An 18,543-nucleotide genomic window follows, 5' to 3' on the forward strand; every position below is an offset into this window, starting at 1 on the left:
AACCTAATCATGCACTGGAGAAGCAAGTCAGAAAAAACAAGGGGCTCTAGGACTGCTCTAAGCCCAAAACTGATGGATGGTCTGAGCAGAGTGGCCACTAACCAGGTGACTTTAAAAACTGCAAAAGGGATAGGTTCCTCTAAAATAATTAGGCAAGGAGCAACAGAGATATTTGTCCCTAGGCAAGAGTGGTGAGTGTCCCAGAAGGTGACACCCAGGATGAAAAAAAAAAAGCCCCCTATCCAGAAAACTAGGTTTCTCCCATAATCAAGCTTTACATTTCCCCTAAAATCATGGAGTCAGACTGGGTGAACCAATATGCTATTGGCACACTGGACATTAAGAATCTCAAACACATCAGCGGCATCTAGAAAACTATTAGCAATGCAAATTTTCAGGCCCCACCCCAGAGCTATTGATCAGAAACTCCTGGGTAAGCACAGCATTCTATATATTCATGAGCCCTCCAGATGATGCTTATAGTAAAGTTTTAGAACTACTAGAGTAAATCAAAACAAAACAAAATACAAGAGCAGACTAGATATAGTTAATATTTTCACAGAGAAAGGAAAGGCTATCAGTATAAAATAATATAATGAACCAAGAAGAAAGACTGGCAAAAATTTTATTTTTGAAATTTAAAAAATTAATAGAATATGGATTAGCCTGAGTGCTACTAAACTTGTTCAACTTATTTAAAACACCAAAACACAGTTGTTTAAACAACACAGAAGTTTTTTCCCTTTCACAGGACAATCCAGGGATTAGCAAAGCAGTTTAGGGCTCGTAGGAAAGCTCTGTCATATTTAACAAATGGCTTCCTACTTATATGTCCCAGATGGCTGGTCCACTTACCATCTTCCAACCAGTAAATAGAGGGAAAAGGAACAAAGAGCATTTTAAGAATGATAACTGTAAGTGGCTCACATTGTCCCTCACATCTCGCTGTCCAGATCTTAGTTATATGGCCTCACTGATACACAAGGGAGGTGATGAAATGTGGTCATCAGTGGAACAGCCACATGCTCAGATAAAGCTTTACTACAATAGGAGAAGGGAAAAAATGGGTATTGACAGAGAACTAGTAGTTTCTTGTAAGCTGATCTGCAGAATGTGTAGAACATAAGAAGTAATAAGTAGGTAAGAAAATTAGGTGAGAAAATCTTTTAGCATGCAGGACAAAGGCTCATAAAAATTTAAATGAATGAATGAAAAATAAGAGACATGAAAGATAAATCCCAGCATTCCAAAATGTTTCCTTTTTTTTTTTTTTTTCTTTTTAGGCGAAGTCTCACTGTCACCCAGGCTAGAGTGCAGTGGTGTGATCTCAGCTCACTGCAGCCTCCGCCTCCTGGGTTCAAGTGATTCTCATGCTTCCCCTCCTGAGCAGTTGGGACCACAGGCACGTGCCACTATGCCTGGCTAATTCTTGTATTTTTAGTAGAGACAGGGTTTCACCAAGTTGCCGAGCTTGGTCTCCAACTCCTGGCCTCGAGTGATCTGCCCACTTCAGCCTCCCAAAGTACTGGGATTACAAGCATGTGCCTCAGCATCTGGCCTCATTCCAAAATATTTCTGAGATAAGTTCCAGATAAAATAAGGAAAGTTGATTACAGAAACTCATAAAAACATAATAGAGGTATATTTCCCACAGCAAGACATGGACTCTCGGAAAGGGTACATCACCAAGTCTCAAGCATATTACAATAAGATTACCAAATACCAAGGATAAAGTGAAAATCCTGACAGCTTCTAGAAAGAGGAAACAAAGAAAGGAGGGGCAGAAAATGAAGAAAAGCCTAGTAAGGTTCTTGACTTATTCATGGAAACGATATATAGGCTGATTAGATATGCACTTGGTATAAAAAAATTAGTTATGTTAAAAAATGTGTATGAGTAACTGTCAGAGGCGTGTGAACCAGAGCAACTCCATCTTGAATAGCAGCTGGGTGAAATGCGGCTGAAACTTACTGGGCTGCATTCCCAGACAGCTAGGCATTGTAAGCCACAGGATAAGATAAGAGGTCAGTACAAGATACAAGTCATAAAGACCTTGCTAATAAAACAGGTTGCAGTAAAGAAGCCAGCTAAATCCCACCAAAACCAACATGGCGACAAGAGCGACCTCTGGTCATCCTCACTGCTACACTCCCACCAGTGCCAAGACAGTTTACAAATGCCATGGCAATATCAGGAAGTTACCCTATATGGTCTAAAAAGGGGAGGCATGAATAATCCACCCCTTGTTTAGCATATCATCAAGAAATAACCATAAAAATGGGCAACCAGCACCAGGCAACCCTCAGGTCTGCTCTGTCTGTGGAGTAGCCATTCTTTTGTTCCTTTACTTTCTTAATAAACTTGCTTTTACTTTATTCTATGGACTTGCCCTGAATTAGTTCTTGTGGGAGATCCAAGAACCCTCTCTTGGGGTCTGGATCGGGACCCCTTTTCTGTAATATAACCACTAGAAAAAACAAAATACTTATTTCTGAACTATGAAAGAACAAAAAAAGAAATATTTATTCAAACCAACAAAAAAAGGCTAAAAAAAGCATAAACAAATAAGAATAATTAGTAAATAAAACAAAATGAAATAGCAAGAATGAGTCCAAAAATATCAGTAGTCACGCAAAATATCATCTTTCTTGAAACAAGAAAGATTTAAAATAGTAAGCAGTGAACTCAAAACCTATTAAAAAAATAAAATAAACATGACCCAAGTAGAAAGGAATCAAGGTTAAAAGAACTTATTAAACGGAAATGTACTCCCTATACCGGCTTTTAATAAATTCCTCTGTTAACAGGTCACACCTCACTTCCACCTCCCACAGAACCTCCAATTCACCTTTCAAGACTCTATGGGGCAAATCTATTTGGTTCTTGATGCCATCCTCGTTGGCAGCATTTAGATTTTCACTTCCTCTGCTCTACTAAGTTAACACTTTTCCATCTGCTTTAAAACTTCAAAAAAAAAAACACAACTCACATTTACTCTTCTCATGTATTCTTTGTCCTTGTATATTTATACTTTTATTCTTTCAATATCATTTTTTGGAGTTTGGAAAATGACAGAAATTTCCATTTCCTTACTTAATATCCATTTTGCCCTACTTTCTCTTACTAAGATTGCAATCTCATTGAGGAGCAATGATATGCTACTTTAAAAATTCATTTATCACACACTTTTGCAGTAGGGATAGTCACATGACATAGTTCAAGCCAATGGGATGCAAGTAGAAGTCACTGGGTGGGGCTTTCCGGGGAAATTCTTGAAGGTGGCATTCATGGAACATGCTGCCTTGACTTTTCCCTTCTTCTCACATGGAATGCAGGCATGATGAAAGTTAGTCAACCATTTTATCTTCATACAGTAACAAGCTCATGATGAGCTTAATGGAGTAGAAAGATGAAAGGAGTTTATGATTCTGATGACATCATAGAGTCACCACCCATGCCCAGTATAGTAAGAAAGTAAAAATTAATTAAGACTGAGAAAGTAAAAAATTGTCAGGCTGGAATAACAGGCACTCATCAGGTCAGCTACAAAATTAACAAAAACAGTATTTCTCCCAAGGACACTCTACAACTATAAAATATTTCAACAATCCCCTTCTTTTAGTGACTGCTATCTTCTTACTCACTGAGAAACTTCGTTCTCTAAATTCAGAAACTATCAGAAACTTTCCTGTCTGAAATTAGATCAGTAAGAAACAAACATTCCACTCTTGCCTAGAGGTTGCACGTCACTTTGACAGAGAGAAGCAGCCTCAATTATACAACCAAGGTGCTGAACTTCAGAGAACTTCTAAGAAACATTTCCCATCTCTTTTAACTTCGTTTCCAAAGGAACGTGACCTTGGTCTACTTCACAGTCCAGACCTAATGTTGGCCCATTTATACACACCCTTGTTTTGCATTGAGACAATCAGAATACTGCTTCCCCTAAATCCCACTCAAACTTCACTCTTCCCTAAATTATATAATAACTCCATATATTCCTTTATTTGGTGAAATTTAGTTTGTACTGAAAAAGTAAAAAATTATCAGGCTGGAATAACTGGCACTGATAAAGCCTGCTATAAAGTTAACCCCATGGTTCCCCTGGTATACTGTCTCCTTCAGGGCAATTAAGTCAACAGACTTAACTTTTTTTCACTACAAGTTTGTCTCTAAAGGTCTTGGGCTGAATAGCCTAGCTCCAGATTTCTTGTCATTTGAAAAGCAAAATCTCTTAAAGTCACTGCTTTCAGGTCATTTTTACTCACAGTAAATTGATGGTAGGAGGTAGATCAAATAGGTTGAAAGTAAAAGAATGAAAAATGAGAGACCATGCAAAAAAATAAAACAGAGTTGGAGTGGCTATGTTAATATCAGAGAAAATCGACTACTGTCCTATTTGGTTTCAATTAGTCTCGAAAGTTCCCTTGGTGATTCTACTGTGACAAGATTTAAGGCCAAGGGACAGCAGTGTTGAGAAGGCTAATAATGGCCAAAGGCAATACACAAAGAAGCTGGGTTTCCCTAAGAGAAAAGGAAGGATTAGGAGCATTTAGGATGCTGGTTCTTTACATGGGGGAATACTGGAGATAAAGACTGCTTTGTTAGCAGTGAAATATGACCCATACTCATGAGCATTCTTTCTCAAGCAAATGTGGCTTGGAGAAACAGACACACTCGGAACAATTGGCTTATATATCAAATTTTTAGTATTCATCCACAATAAAAGTTATCTCACCGCCTTTAGTCTTTGAGCATGGTATTCTGCTGCTGAAAAATACTTTCCTGGTGTTACCAGTTTATCAGTCATATTTGATACATATACACCAATGTTAGTCATCTGTGTGGATGTTGTATTTGTAGTTTGTTGGAGATTTTTTTTCTGAAAAACTGTCTAAAAGAAAACATTAAAAATTTAAATCAGTATCCCCTATATATATACATAAGGGAGTTTTTCTACATATGTGAGTTAATTTTCTTTTATTAATTGCCATATAATTACTTAAGAGAAATTTGAGAGAGTCATACAGTACAATTATTGAGTCTATACCTTCAAAAACCTAAAGAGACAAATAAAAACATTACCTGTGTATCCCTACAAAATATACTGAGTCTTTCGGGAATCCTTTTAGGTACAGTTTGTGTTCCAGCATTGTGATACTCTACTCCTGTTATTTTATGTCTGAATCCACCAAGAAATGGTTTGTGAAAGTCAGATTTGACAATCTCAACAGGTACCTGCTGGTATTGATCAAGGCCTGAGAGATAACACCAAGATTCAATGAAAGCTCAACCAAGAAGGGACTCAAAAATACTTTATCTAAAAGACATCAAATAACGAACCAGTTTGGACAGTGACAGTTATGATTTGAGAGACATCAGTTAATCCATCTATTCTTCTGACTGGATACAGATCTGGATTTGTAGAAAAGATTTCCACTTGTACAATTTTCTGTGGCTTAACTCCATGTTGTACTAGAGTCTCATTATTTTTAAGAATTTTTCCTAAAAATTGAAATAAAATTTTTAAAAGTTTTATGACAAAGAAATGGCTATTCATTGATCTTCTTTTTTGTTTTTAATTGACAAATAAAAATTGTATATATTGTGTACAACATGCTTTGAACTATGTATACATTGTGAAGTAGCTTAATACAGCTATTAACATGTCCATTACCTCATATACTTATCATTTTGTGGTAAGAACACTTAATATCTATTTTCTTAGCAATTTTCAAATATGTAATATATTATTATTAACTATAGTCACCATTTCTAGAAATGGCTAATTACACATTCTCATTTTAAGGAGATGGAAAATATCAAAGGTGAACTTTGAAACTTTGAACACATATCATTTAATTATTAAATATACTATTAATATATTTACTCATAGGAACACATATCGTTTAATTATTAAATATAGTATTAATAGTTTCTACCTCTTGCTCTGATGTTAGTACAAAAAAACTCCATAATAGGAAGAGTTTTAGTGGCATTCTTGAGAAGGAATTCGGCATTATAAATAACACTACATTACTCTCAGTTCATCAGGAATATAAATACATAACAACCATGAAACTCCATAAACATTTAAAAAATAAAGACATTCTATGGTATGAGCAGAATAATATGCTAAACATTCATTCTATTAAAAAAACGCAATGTGTTAACTGTAAGTACAGGACATACCCATATCAAGAGGAAGGATAATTATTTTAATACCCATCCTACCCCCCATATTAGTTCTTTCTCACATTGCTATAAAAAACTACCTGAGACTGCATAATTTATAAAGAAAAGACATTTAGGCCACACATGGTGGTTCATGCTTGTAATACCAGCACTTTGGGAGGCCAAAGTGGGCAGATCACTATGGCCAGGAGTTCATGACCAGCCTGTCCAACATGGGAAAACCCAGTCTCTACTAAAAATACAAAACTGAGCCAGGCCGTGGTGGCATATGCCTGTAATCCCAGCTACTCGGGAGGCTGAGGCAAGAGAATTACTTAAACCCGGGAGGAAGAGGTTGCAGTGAGCCAAGATCACACCCTGAACTCAAGCCTGAACGACAGAGCAAAACTCTGTCTCGAAAAAAATAATAAAAGACGTTTAATTGGCTCACCATTCCACAGGCTGTATGGGAGCATGGCTGGGGAGGCCTCAGGAAAATGTGGCAGAAGGTGAAGAGGAAGAAGGCACATCTTACATGGCCAGAGGAGGAGAAAGAGTGAAGGAGGAGGTGCTACACACTTTTAAACAATCAGATGTCATGAGAACTCACTCACTATCAAGAAGACAGCAAGGGGGAAATCCGCACCCACGATCCATTCGCCTCCCACCAGACCTCTCCTCCAACACTGAGGATTACAATTTGACAAGAGATTTGGGAGAGGACACAAATCCAAACCATATCATTCTGCTCCTGGCTCCTGTCAAATCTCATGTCCTCACATTGCAAAATACAATCATTCCTTCTTAACAGTCCCCCAAGTATTAACTCATTTCAGCAATAACTCTAAAGTCCACAGACCAAAGTCTCATCTGAGACAAGGCAAGTCCCTTCCACCTATGAGCCTATAAAATCAAAAACAAGTTAGTTACTTCCAAGATACAATGGAGATATAGGCATTGGGTAAATATACCCATTCCAAAATGGAGAAATCAGCCAAAACAAAGGGGCTACACATCTCATGCAAGTTCAAAACCCAGCAGGGCAGTTATTGAATCTTAAAGCTTTAAATAATCTCCTTTGATTCCATGTTTCACATACAGGCCACAGTGATGCAAGGGGTGGGCCCCCAAGGCTTTGGGAAGCTCTACCTCTGTGGCTCCACAGGGCTCAGCTCGCATGGCTGCTCTCAAGAGCTGGCACCGAGTGTCTGCGGCTTTGCCAGGTGCACAGTACAAGCTGCTAATGGATCTACCATTCTGGAGTCTGGAAGACTCCACAGGTACAGCTCCACTAGGCAGTGCCACAGTGGGCACTCTGTGTGGGGGCTCCAATCACATATTTCCCCTTTGCACCACCCTAGCAGAGGTTCTCCATGAGGGCTCTGCTCCTGCAGCCAACTTCTGCCTGGACATCCAAGCATTTCCATACATCCTCTGAAATCTAGGCAGAGGCTCCCAAGCCTCAATTCTTGCCTTCTGTGCACCCATACGCTTAATACCATATGGAAGCCACCAAGTCTTATGGCTTCCACCCTCTGGAGCAATGGCCTGAGACATATCTGGAGCCCTTTTAGCCAGAGCAGTAGCTGGAGCAGCTGGGATGCATGCAGAAGTGTCCCAAACGGCCCCGGGCCTAGCCCACAAAACCACTTTTCCCTCCTAGGCCTCCAGGCCTGTGACAAGAGGGGCTGCCATGAAGGTCTCTGAAGTGACTTTGAGGCATTTTCCCCATTATCTTGGCCATTAACATTTGGCTCCTTTTTATTATATAAATTTTGCAGCCTGCTTTAATTCCTCCCTTGAAATAGGGTTTTTCTTTTCTACCAAATGATCAGGCTACACATTTTCTAAACTTTTATGCTCTGCCTCCTTTTTAAATATACGTTCCAGTTTCAGATCATCTCCTTGCTCACACATATGACCATATACTGTTAGAACCAGCTAGGCCACATCTTGAATGCTTTGCTGTTTAGAAATTTCTTCCACCAGATACCCTAAATCACCACTTTCAAGTTCAAAGTTCCACAGATCCCTAGAGCAAGGACACAGTGCTGCCGGTGTCTTTGCTAAAGCATAGCACGTGTGACCTTTACTCCAGTTCCCAATGAGTTCCTCATTTCCATCTGAGACTACTTCAGCCTTGACTCTACTGTCCATATCACTATCAGCATTTTGGTCACAACAATTTAACAAGTCTCTAGGAAGCTCCAAACTTTCCCTCATCTTCCTGTCTTCTTCAAAGGCCTCCAAACACCTGCCCATTACCCAGTTCCAAAGCTGCTTCCATATTTTCAGATAACTTTACAGCAATGCCAAACTTCTTGGTACCAACTTTCTGTATTAGTCCGTTCTCACATTGCTATAAAGAACTACTTAAGATTGGGTAATTTTTAAAGAAAAGAGATTTAATTGGCTCACAATTCCATGGGCTGTACAGGAAGCATGGTTGGGGAGGCCTCAGGAAACTTACAATCGTGGCAAAAGGTGAAGAAGGAGGCACGTTTTACATGGCTGAAGCAGGGGGAAGAGAGCAAAGGGGGAGGTGCTGAACACTTTTAAACAACCAGATCTCATGATAACTCACTATCACAAGAACAACAAGGGGGAAATCTGCCCCCATGATCCAATCACCTCCCACAAGGCCCCTCCTCCAACACTGGGGAATACAATTCAACATGAGATTTGGGTGGGGACACAAATCCAAACCACATCGCCCCCAGAACAGAGAAGCATATATGCAGAATCCCTTACTTTCTCTCTTTTCATAATCAGAAACTCATATAAATTAATTCATGCCACGGTAGAGGTAAGCCAGTTTTGTGCTAGAAAAAGTATACATTGCTTAATTTTTATGATGCTATTGTTTTAACTTCTACTCACTCCTCCCCCATCTGCCCAGCCACTGGTGTATTCAGGAAATTGACTAATTTTCTTTCTCTATTTTAAGGTATACAAAAATGTAACTATGTGACTGGCTGCTGTTTTGTGTCATGGAAACTTTATTGATGGAATCTATATTAATCTTCAAATTTATGGCCCTTCTAAATTGCAGTTAGGAATGTGAACACTGCAAAAGGTTTACTTATTCTTAGAAATCCATCAGACACCACTACATTCTCCAGCTTACAATGATAATGGCTCAACTTACAATTTTCTGACTTTATGATGATGCAAAAGCCACACACATTTAGTAGAAACCACACTTCGAGCACCCAATCATTCTGTTTTTCACTTTCAGTGCAGTATGCAATACATTACACGAGATATTCAACACTTATAATAGAGTCCTTGTATTAAATGATTTTGCCCAACTGTAGGCTAATGTAACTATTCTGAGCACACTTAAGGTAGGCTAGGCTAAGCTATGAAGTTTGGTAGGTTAGGCTTACTAAATGCATTTTTGACATATGATGTTTCCAATTTATGACAGGTTTACTGGGACATAACCCAATCATAAATTGAGGAGCATCTGTAGTCTATTTTGGCTATGTTCAAGAAAGCACATTCTAAGATCTTTGAGTTTCTACTTCACACCCTGAATTCTTCAGTTAAAAAATTAACATGAGGGCCAGGTGCAGTGGCTCACAGCTGTAATCCCAGCACTTTGCAAGGCGGGTGGATCATGAGGTCAGGAGTTTGAGACCAGCCTGGCCAATATGGTGAAACCCTGTCTCTACTAAAAATGTAAAAATTAGCCGGGTGTGGTGGCACATCCCTGTAGTCCCAGCTGCTTGGGAGGCTAAGGCAGGAGAATCACTTGAACCTGGGAGGCGGAGGTTGCAGTGAGCGAGATCGCGACACTCACTCCAGCCTGGACAACAGAGTGAGACTCCATCTCAAAAAAAAAAAAAAATTAACATGAATGTCATATGGACTTTATGATAGGTTGGATAACTGCCCCAAGTATGTCTACATCCTAATCTCCCGGACCTATGAATATTACCTTATATGGCAAAAGTGGCTTTGCGGATTTGATTGAGAATTTTGAGTTGGAAAGATTTTCCTGGATTATCTGGTTGGGCCGTAAATGTAATCACAAGTCCCCTTATTAGAGGAAGGAAGAGGAAGATTTGATGACAGAGGAGAAGGCCATATGACAGAAGCAGACAGATTTGAAGATGCTACAGTTCTGGCTTTTAAAATGGAGGAAGGGCCTAATAAGCCAAGAAATACAAGGAATGCAACTCTAAAAGCTGGAAGGGCAAGGAATCAGATTCTCTTCTGGATCCTCCAGAGGGACAGCAGCCCTGTAGACACCTTGAATTTATCTCAGTGAAATTAATTTTGGATTTTTTGCCTCCAGAACTATAAGCGAAATATATGTGCTGCTTTAAGCCACTAAGTTTGTGACTGTTAGAACAGCCATAAGAAACCAATACAGGGTCCCCAGAGCACCCTTTATTTCTCTACTTATTTCTGTAACAGGCTTAATCCCACCAAACTGGAGCTCAAGTTCTAGTACTAGCAGAAAGCACTTTAGAGGATGCCTGGCATAGAGTCAAGCTCTTTTGTAATTGCTGCTGGCATAAGCCTGTTACCCAGTGGTGATGCCTGGTACCTAAAGAAGAAAGGTCATGAGGTATAAAGAACAGAGAAATCCTTAAGTACCACTAGCTGGTTACTACAATCTCAAAGTGCTCTCTCATCCAGTTTTGAACTTCACCTTATAGTTAATGTGCAGCAGTTTCAAATTCCCTCTGGAGTCATACCTACATTTAAGTTCAGACTCTGCCACTTACAAGTTTTGTGACTTTGCACAAGTTTCTTGAGTTTTGGGTTTCCTTCTCCCCAAAAAAGAGTTACTAGTAATTCCTACATCAAAAGGCTGCTGTGTGGATTAAATTATAATGTAGGCAAAACATTTTTTGGAAGTACTAGCACACAGTATATGGTCAATAAATTAATCACCAACACCAACAATATGGTCATAATCATTATTACTAATAATTATTTAAATTTTAGCTTTTGTATAGCAAATCAAGTTTTAACAATCACTTATCTGAACACATGAACATCTTACTTTTGGAGTACATTTACTATAATAGATTTTTTAAAATAATTTGGAAATTAAATTGTTTTTCTCTGGAAACTTTTTGTGGCATCATTATAAGTCAATATCAAAACTGTTTGAAATATTAGGATCTGTTCAGACATATTCTATAAAAACATATATTTAGGTATGTTAGTCTGATCAACTGTAATAGTTAATAAAGACTATGTCCTCTCAGGACACAAGATTAATATAACTTCAGTGCGCTGTTCAATATCATCCACAAAATATAAATATACCTATCATCATGGAAATGTGCATTGACCTTAATGTACAGAATACTCATAAATCATTTTCAGTCCTCTTCCTGTTCTACACATTCTCTTTCATCATCCATTTTTTCAATCTCATCTCCTCCCACTAGCCATATATAATCTACTTCCAGCCACTCAACACTTCTTACCACTTCCCGAAACTTCCACACTTTCTCACCTCTTTGTGACTTGGCACAATTATTATCACTTTTATTAAATGAAACTTTCTAGAATCTACCAAGTTCCTTCCCCTGTTCCCACAGCTTTTTGTGCATATTTCCATGGAAGCATTTACACATTACATGGTAGCTACTGCATGCATCTTCTTCCTTACTAATCTGTAAAGAATTTTAGAATAGGAATCTTATTTCACATTTCTCTGTATCTTCATTTCTTAGCAAAGTATCTAGAACAAAGTATGTCCTTACTAAATATGTATTGAATGAGTGAATGCATAACCACAATATAATGTTCAATTAGTACCAAGATATTTAGTTTTTAAAATCAAAGATCTTGATTGTTTACATGTTAAAACTAGAAAAGTCTTGATATGTTTTATTAGCCTCCAAACTTACCTGAGTATCTTATCTGCAGTACAGAATGTGGGATACCTAATAAGTGTGAAAAATGGTCCTTAAGATATTTAAGAATGGTATCAACCTTAAAAGGTATTACAATTTCCTGGCCCACTGGAATAAGTACAACTTTTACTGTAAATTAAATAGAAAAGAAAGAATTATAGTCAAATATAGCAAAGGTCAGCAAACTACAGTCCATAAACAGATACAGAATTATATGTTAATTTTTAATTACACAGAATACAAGTTGTTCTTGCTAGTGTTTCCCTGCTGTGCCCCAATGATAACAGTTACTTTTAATTTTCTATAAGGAGAAGTAGCCAATATTTAGTTGCTTTGAAAATCAACCCATAATCTCAAAAATTAGCTCTAATGTTCAATACCTGGTATGTATTATTCAGATATAAGCATAGGATACATCTCAGGAAATCACGCATTTTTGCACAGTGAATTTAGGAAAGAGAGACCTGAGACAGAGAGAGTGTCCCAGAAGTTAGAAACGCACTATAACTACTTTTCACAAAGAGGGACATTATATGGCTCAATCCCCTCTAGAAAAGAGAGAATCAAGATACTTACACATTAAAAATTTTTTAAATGTTATTATAAAATGATTATCTGTTCATGAATATAGGAGGGAAATACAGTATGTAAAAAGTAATTAATATGGGTAAACTGTTTTACATCTACAGACTTCAAATTTTAATGGAGAAGATGTAAGAAGATGGAGTATAGAATAAAGACTGTGGATCAAAAAAGTTTTGTATATTTCTAGATTCCTGAAATTACAGTTTTCGTAAAGCTAAAAATAAGACATTTATCAATAACATGACAAAATTTAAGTAGGCATTGGTAATGCGAAGGTTCTTTGAGCTTGTTAAAACTTGTTTCCACAGTTCTCTATCAACAAAGAGAATACTTTCTCAGATGGCAAATATAAGAAGGTTATTTTAATTAATAAATTTTAAAACTTTCATAAGTAGTGACTTCTTAAGCTTTGGGAAGGGGAAATGTGTCAAGGGATTTGTGAAGTTCAGGAGGTAAAGGACCAAGACAACATTCTTTTAAAAATCACTATGTGTTTAAGTTATAATATCAGGGAATGACAGAAATACCCAAAAATGAAACCCAAATTTACGTTAAATACTAAAATTGAGAGATACCTGCTTCAGTCAGGTATAACTGGGCTTACGTAGTTTTCTCTCCTTCTTTTCATTCTTTACTTATATGGACACATCACACAAGGGTAAACTACACCACCAGATTCAAAAGCTACATTTTACCAGCCAAACTAAGCTGCTGTTATTATTGTTGTTAAATCATGGCTCATGTTCTCCACTCTGTAGGCAGAAACTCTCTCAAAACTCATTCACAAGACGGAAAAGGAGCAGTCAGTTAACCACGCAACTAGAATGGTTCTCTGTGTAACCACCTTATTGCTGCTGCCACTCTGCTGTTATTAAGAATATAATAATAACTACTGTATGCTATCAACATTATTTTGTGTCTTTAAAATTAACCTACAATGAAAAACAATGATTTTTCTGAAGGAAAATATAAGTTAACACTAAACAGACTACAGAAATATGTAAAAGCAACATGATATGTAGAATAAGCGAGCACTGGATACGAAACTAGAAAAATCTATTGTCTAGTTCCCATGCACCTCTTGCTATTTAGGTACAACAATTAATTCCAAATTGGCATGTAAAATAATTCCCATTTTAGTCAATAATTTCTCCATCATTTTCCAAGGTGGTAAACATTTTTAAAACCTACTTTCTTTGAAAAAATGTATAAATATCAATTTTTAAATTTAATGATGCTCATTCATTGACGAAAAATAGATACTGCAGAATAGAGAAGCTTTCACAAATAGTTAAGAGATTCAAGCTATGTAACTCTGGAAGTTTGGTGGATAAGGGAAAGGGAAAGGAATATCAAATATAAAACAAATCTTTAAGCAAAAATAAGCCAACAAGAAAACGCACTCATTCTTCAAAATGAGAAAATGAAATAGCCTATCTTCCTTAGGTAGTACCTGTTGCTAGAGAATCTTCCATTGATTCTTGCAAAGACTCCTTTACAGACTTTATTTTATCCAGAAATGCCAAACTATCGTCATTTGGCCTCTGCATTGCATATTGCTTTTCATGATGTTGCGGAGTATATGAAACTTGTCTTGGTGATATAACCTCTTCCATGAGTTGTTCATTGTCTGGTTCCAGGCTTGAAAAGCTTTGGTCACTCTGCTCCTCAACATGTATTGCATGGCTCTCACTGAATTGTTCTATTCCAGATTCATGCTCTTCAGTTTGATCTGACTCTTGAGGCTCTTCTGAGGGAACTGGAATAGTGACAGTATCAAAAGCATCATCACTCTCTTCTGTTGAATTGGCTATATTCTGAGCTTCATACTTCTCCTGTTGATTAGACATTTTCCTGAATTAAGAAAAATAAACACATTTACTACATAGATGAAGTTTCTACACAAAAAATCAAATTCATTGCTAGTATAGAGTAACATTCATAATATTCAACTAAAATGTTGCTCAATTTAAAAAAATGTTTATCTTAGTAATAGCATCAGGTTAAAAAAAAGAACCTCAAAACAATAAATTTGACAATACTCTGCAAAGAATATATGGAAAAACATTTTTTAATATCTTGTCATTTCTTATTTCTTCCTTATTTTAGTCTCATATTTTTTGAAACTTCCTTATTTAATGAAGAATGCCTCATGAAAAGACTTTTTGAATTTCTTTTTTCTGAATACGAAACTGATGGATGCTTCTAGCATTACAAATGATTAGAAGCTCCAAGGAACCAGCCAGCTCTATAGCAAGTGTACCCTGAACAGAATACACTTTTTGTAGTAGCTCTGCTCTTACAAATTGTAGCAGAGGTCTACAGTGACCTCTGCTCCCCCCAAATAAACCTATTATAACAAATATGGATTGAGCTTGGAGCTGACTAGACCCACAGCTATAGCAACCACGAGCTTGGGTCTGGAAGACAAGATGACAGCATCTAAAAGCTTGGGCCAGGATAGTTCAAGGCATGCCAGAGCCGGGCTGCAGATGCAGGAGTTAAATCAGAGAAACAAATGTCCAATATAGCAGGGAGCCCACCTATAGAAGTCAGGAAGGGAAAATAGGGAAGGTAGCCCCCAGACCAGATTTCTATGGCAAAGGCAAGGGGAATATGAAACCTTGAAACAGTAGTGAGGTGGAAAAGCTCTCTCTGGGGCTTCTACTTTGAGCACAAATCTTTATGGAGAAAATAAATTCACCCATAGCCAGTGGAATTCTCTGGCTACTAAGTTATAAATTTTTAAAAATGGAAATATCTGCAATAAAAATATATAATTGTTTATCTCAGTGAATAAGCTATACAAGATTAGAGACAGTTGAAGAGAGAATTAGTAAACTGGAAGATAAATAAAATGATTTTATATAGAATGATGCAAACAGATAAGATACAAAAAATATGAGACTAAAAGCCATGGAAAAGAAAGCCTAGCATGTTTTTGCTAAGCATATATTTTGTTGTGAGCTAAGAATGATTTTGTATTGTGAAACCAAAAAACAACAAAGATGCATTGGAGACTATGTGCGGTCTTTGCAGTCTAAAAAAAACCTGTGAAGTCCTTTTCATAAAATGTTTGCCAGCTTCTGAACTAACATATGTCAAAATGGAGTCCCAGAAGGAAAAATAGAAAGATAGAGGAGAAAAAATATTTTTATGTATTATTTATTCTTTTTGAGACAGAGTATTGCTCTGTCGCCCAGGCTGGAGTGCAGTGGTCCAATCTCGGCTCACTGCAAACTCCACCTCCCAGTTTCAAGTGATTCTCCTGCCTTAGCCTCCTGAGTCACTGGGTCTACAGGTATGTGCTACCACACTCAACTTATTTTTGAATTTTTAGTAGAGATGGGGTTTTGCCATGTTGGCCAGGCTGGTCTCGAACTCCTGGCCTCAAGTGATTCATCTGCCTCGGCCTCCCAAAGTGCTGGGATTACAGGCATGAGCCATGATACCCAGCCAGGAAAAATATTTTAAAAGGTAATAGCTGAGAACTCTTCAAAACTGATAAAAGAATACGGATCCTCAGATCCAGGAAGCATAACATAAATATATACCAAACAGGTTAAATAAAAATAATTAATAGTCATATACATTGTAATGAAATTACAGACTATCGAAGACAAAGAGAAGGTCCTGAAAGTACAATGATAAAGAATATAACATCTGCTGTTTTGAATCATATTAATTTGCTGACATTAATACAAAGAAAAGTAAAATCACTGCAGACTTATCAGAAAAATAGGAGCCAATGCAACAATAGGCTAACTGAAAGAAGAAAACTATCAACCTAGAATTGTGCACCCAGCAAAATTACCTCTCAAGAAAGAAAACAGAAGCATTTACAAGTTAGTTACTAAGTTACCACCAAGATATTTGCTCTAAAGGAACTTCCAAAGAATATACTCAAAGGAGGAAAATGATTTCAAGGGATGTCTGAAGTGCAACTCGGAAAGGTAAATGTGAAAAATCATAAACATATGAGTAAATCCAAACAAATACTGTTAATACAAAATGATAGTAAATTGAAATATTAGACAATAATATATAATTGAGAAGGGAAAAAAACAGACCAAACTCTCTCAAATCCTTACAATCTGTTTATTTGTATAGACTTAGGGAGTGCAAGTACAGTGCAGTTTTGTTACATTAATATATTGTGTAGTGGTGAAGTCTGGGCTTTTATTGAGGCTATCACCCTAATAGTATACACAGTACCCACTGAATAATTTCTCATCCCTCACACCCTTCCCATGCTCCCTTTCTTTCAAGTCTCCAATGTCAATTATTCCACTCTCTATGTTCAGGTATAGATGTTATTTCACTCCTACTTATAAGTGAGAACATGTGGTATTTGACTTTCTGTTTCTGAGGTATTTCACTTAAAATAATGGCCTCCCATTCCAAGGGGGACATATTCTTAACCTTAGACTTTGTTACTTAAATATGCATAGTTAAATCTCACTACAAGCAATAAAAAACAGAAACATAGTTTTTAAATTTCAAAACAATCAAGAGGGAAAGAAGTGGAATGAGAAAAACCTGAACAAAGCTCAATTTTAAAAAAGATCAAGAAACTTCTTCAGGCTCTCACCACAAAAAACAAAAAACAAACAAACAAAAAACAAACACACACACAAAAACACCATTTTGATTATTTTCTCCTGTAACAGAGCTTAATGGCCTAATTAGAAAGAGAATATCATAACAAAGCCCTACCTCCTAGCAACATATTAGCCAACACCCCAAACTAGCCAAGATGGTATCTTCTAAAAACAGCAATAACAACAAAATCAAGAACTTCTGCTCTTCAGAAAACACAACTGGGAGAATAAAAAGACAAATCATAGACTGGAAGATACTTTTCACAAAATGCATATCTGATAAAGGACTTATATCCAGACTATCTAGAGAATAATAAGAAAAAATAATATTTAAAAAGGGTAAAAGATTTAAACAGACACTTCACCAAAGAATACATATAGAAGGCAATTAAGCAGGGCCAGGCCTAGGTTGAGGCAAGTGAAGTGCCTAACTGCTCTACACTTGTACTCATGTCTGAAAATGAATGCCTCCTAAAATTTTGGGCCTAGGTACATCATTTGCATCACCCTAGTCTCAGCCCTGAGAACAAACACATAAAAAGAAGCTCAATATCATTACTCATTATAAAAATGGAATTTCAAATCACAATGAGATAGCACTACATACCTATTAGAATAATTAAAATAATATTTTTTAAAGCTCTCTAATAGCAAGTGCTAGTGAGTGCATATAAAGACAAGTGGTACACACAACAACATGGATGAAACTCAAATTATGCTCAGTGAAGAAGCCAGCTTTACTAAGGCTGTATACTATTAACTCAATTTATATGACAAATCCTAGGGTTAGAAAATATACCAAAGCCTAAGGGTAAAGATAAGAGTTGATTACAGAAGGATGTGGGGATTTTTTACGTGATGGAAACACTCAAAATCTCAATTGTGGTAGTGGTTATGCAAACTATATGCGTTTATTAAAATGTATAGCACTGCAGACTAAAGAGGGCAAATTTTAATGTGTCTAGATTATCCCTTACTAGAAAGATGACAAAAAGTAAAAGCAATTAATGCTCCTTTCAGTAGGGGGAAAAAAGTGTGCTATTAAGACTAAGACTCAAGGAATTTCAATAACAATAACAATTTTTGAAAATCTACGAGGCAGGGAAAAAGAACTGATCCCAGATGTAAGGTCAGTAGTATAGGAAATGATAAATAGCAAAGAAAGTGAAAATATATGGGTAAATATAAATGCACTTTGGCTTTATAAAAATAATGTCATAAAGTCATACACACACAGAAATACAAAACAATCATTTGTCATATCTGTTGTGGGGGTGAAAATGATAAAAAGGGCATTT

General features: G+C 36.9%; 1 protein-coding gene across 4 annotated transcripts in view; it reads right to left on the minus strand.

Moving 5' to 3' along the window:
- The window catches only part of IQUB (IQ motif and ubiquitin domain containing), an 82,958-nt gene that overhangs the window by 45,594 nt on the left and 18,821 nt on the right, over positions 1-18,543 (minus strand). For all 4 annotated transcript variants that reach the window (XR_010158979.1, XR_010158980.1, XM_003318749.7 and 1 more), the window contains exons 2-6: positions 14,098-14,498; positions 12,054-12,188; positions 5,344-5,505; positions 5,086-5,258; positions 4,739-4,894 (exon numbers count right to left, since the gene is read on the minus strand). Coding sequence is in view for 2 of the 4 variants with exons in the window: in XM_003318749.7 (XP_003318797.3) it covers positions 4,739-4,894; positions 5,086-5,258; positions 5,344-5,505; positions 12,054-12,188; positions 14,098-14,494 (1,023 nt within the window). In the remaining 2 variants the exon portion in view is untranslated. The remainder of the gene's footprint in view (positions 1-4,738; positions 4,895-5,085; positions 5,259-5,343; positions 5,506-12,053; positions 12,189-14,097; positions 14,499-18,543) is intronic.

This window comes from Pan troglodytes, chromosome 6, assembly GCF_028858775.2.
Source record: "Pan troglodytes isolate AG18354 chromosome 6, NHGRI_mPanTro3-v2.0_pri, whole genome shotgun sequence".
Taxonomy (NCBI): domain Eukaryota; kingdom Metazoa; phylum Chordata; class Mammalia; order Primates; family Hominidae; genus Pan; species Pan troglodytes.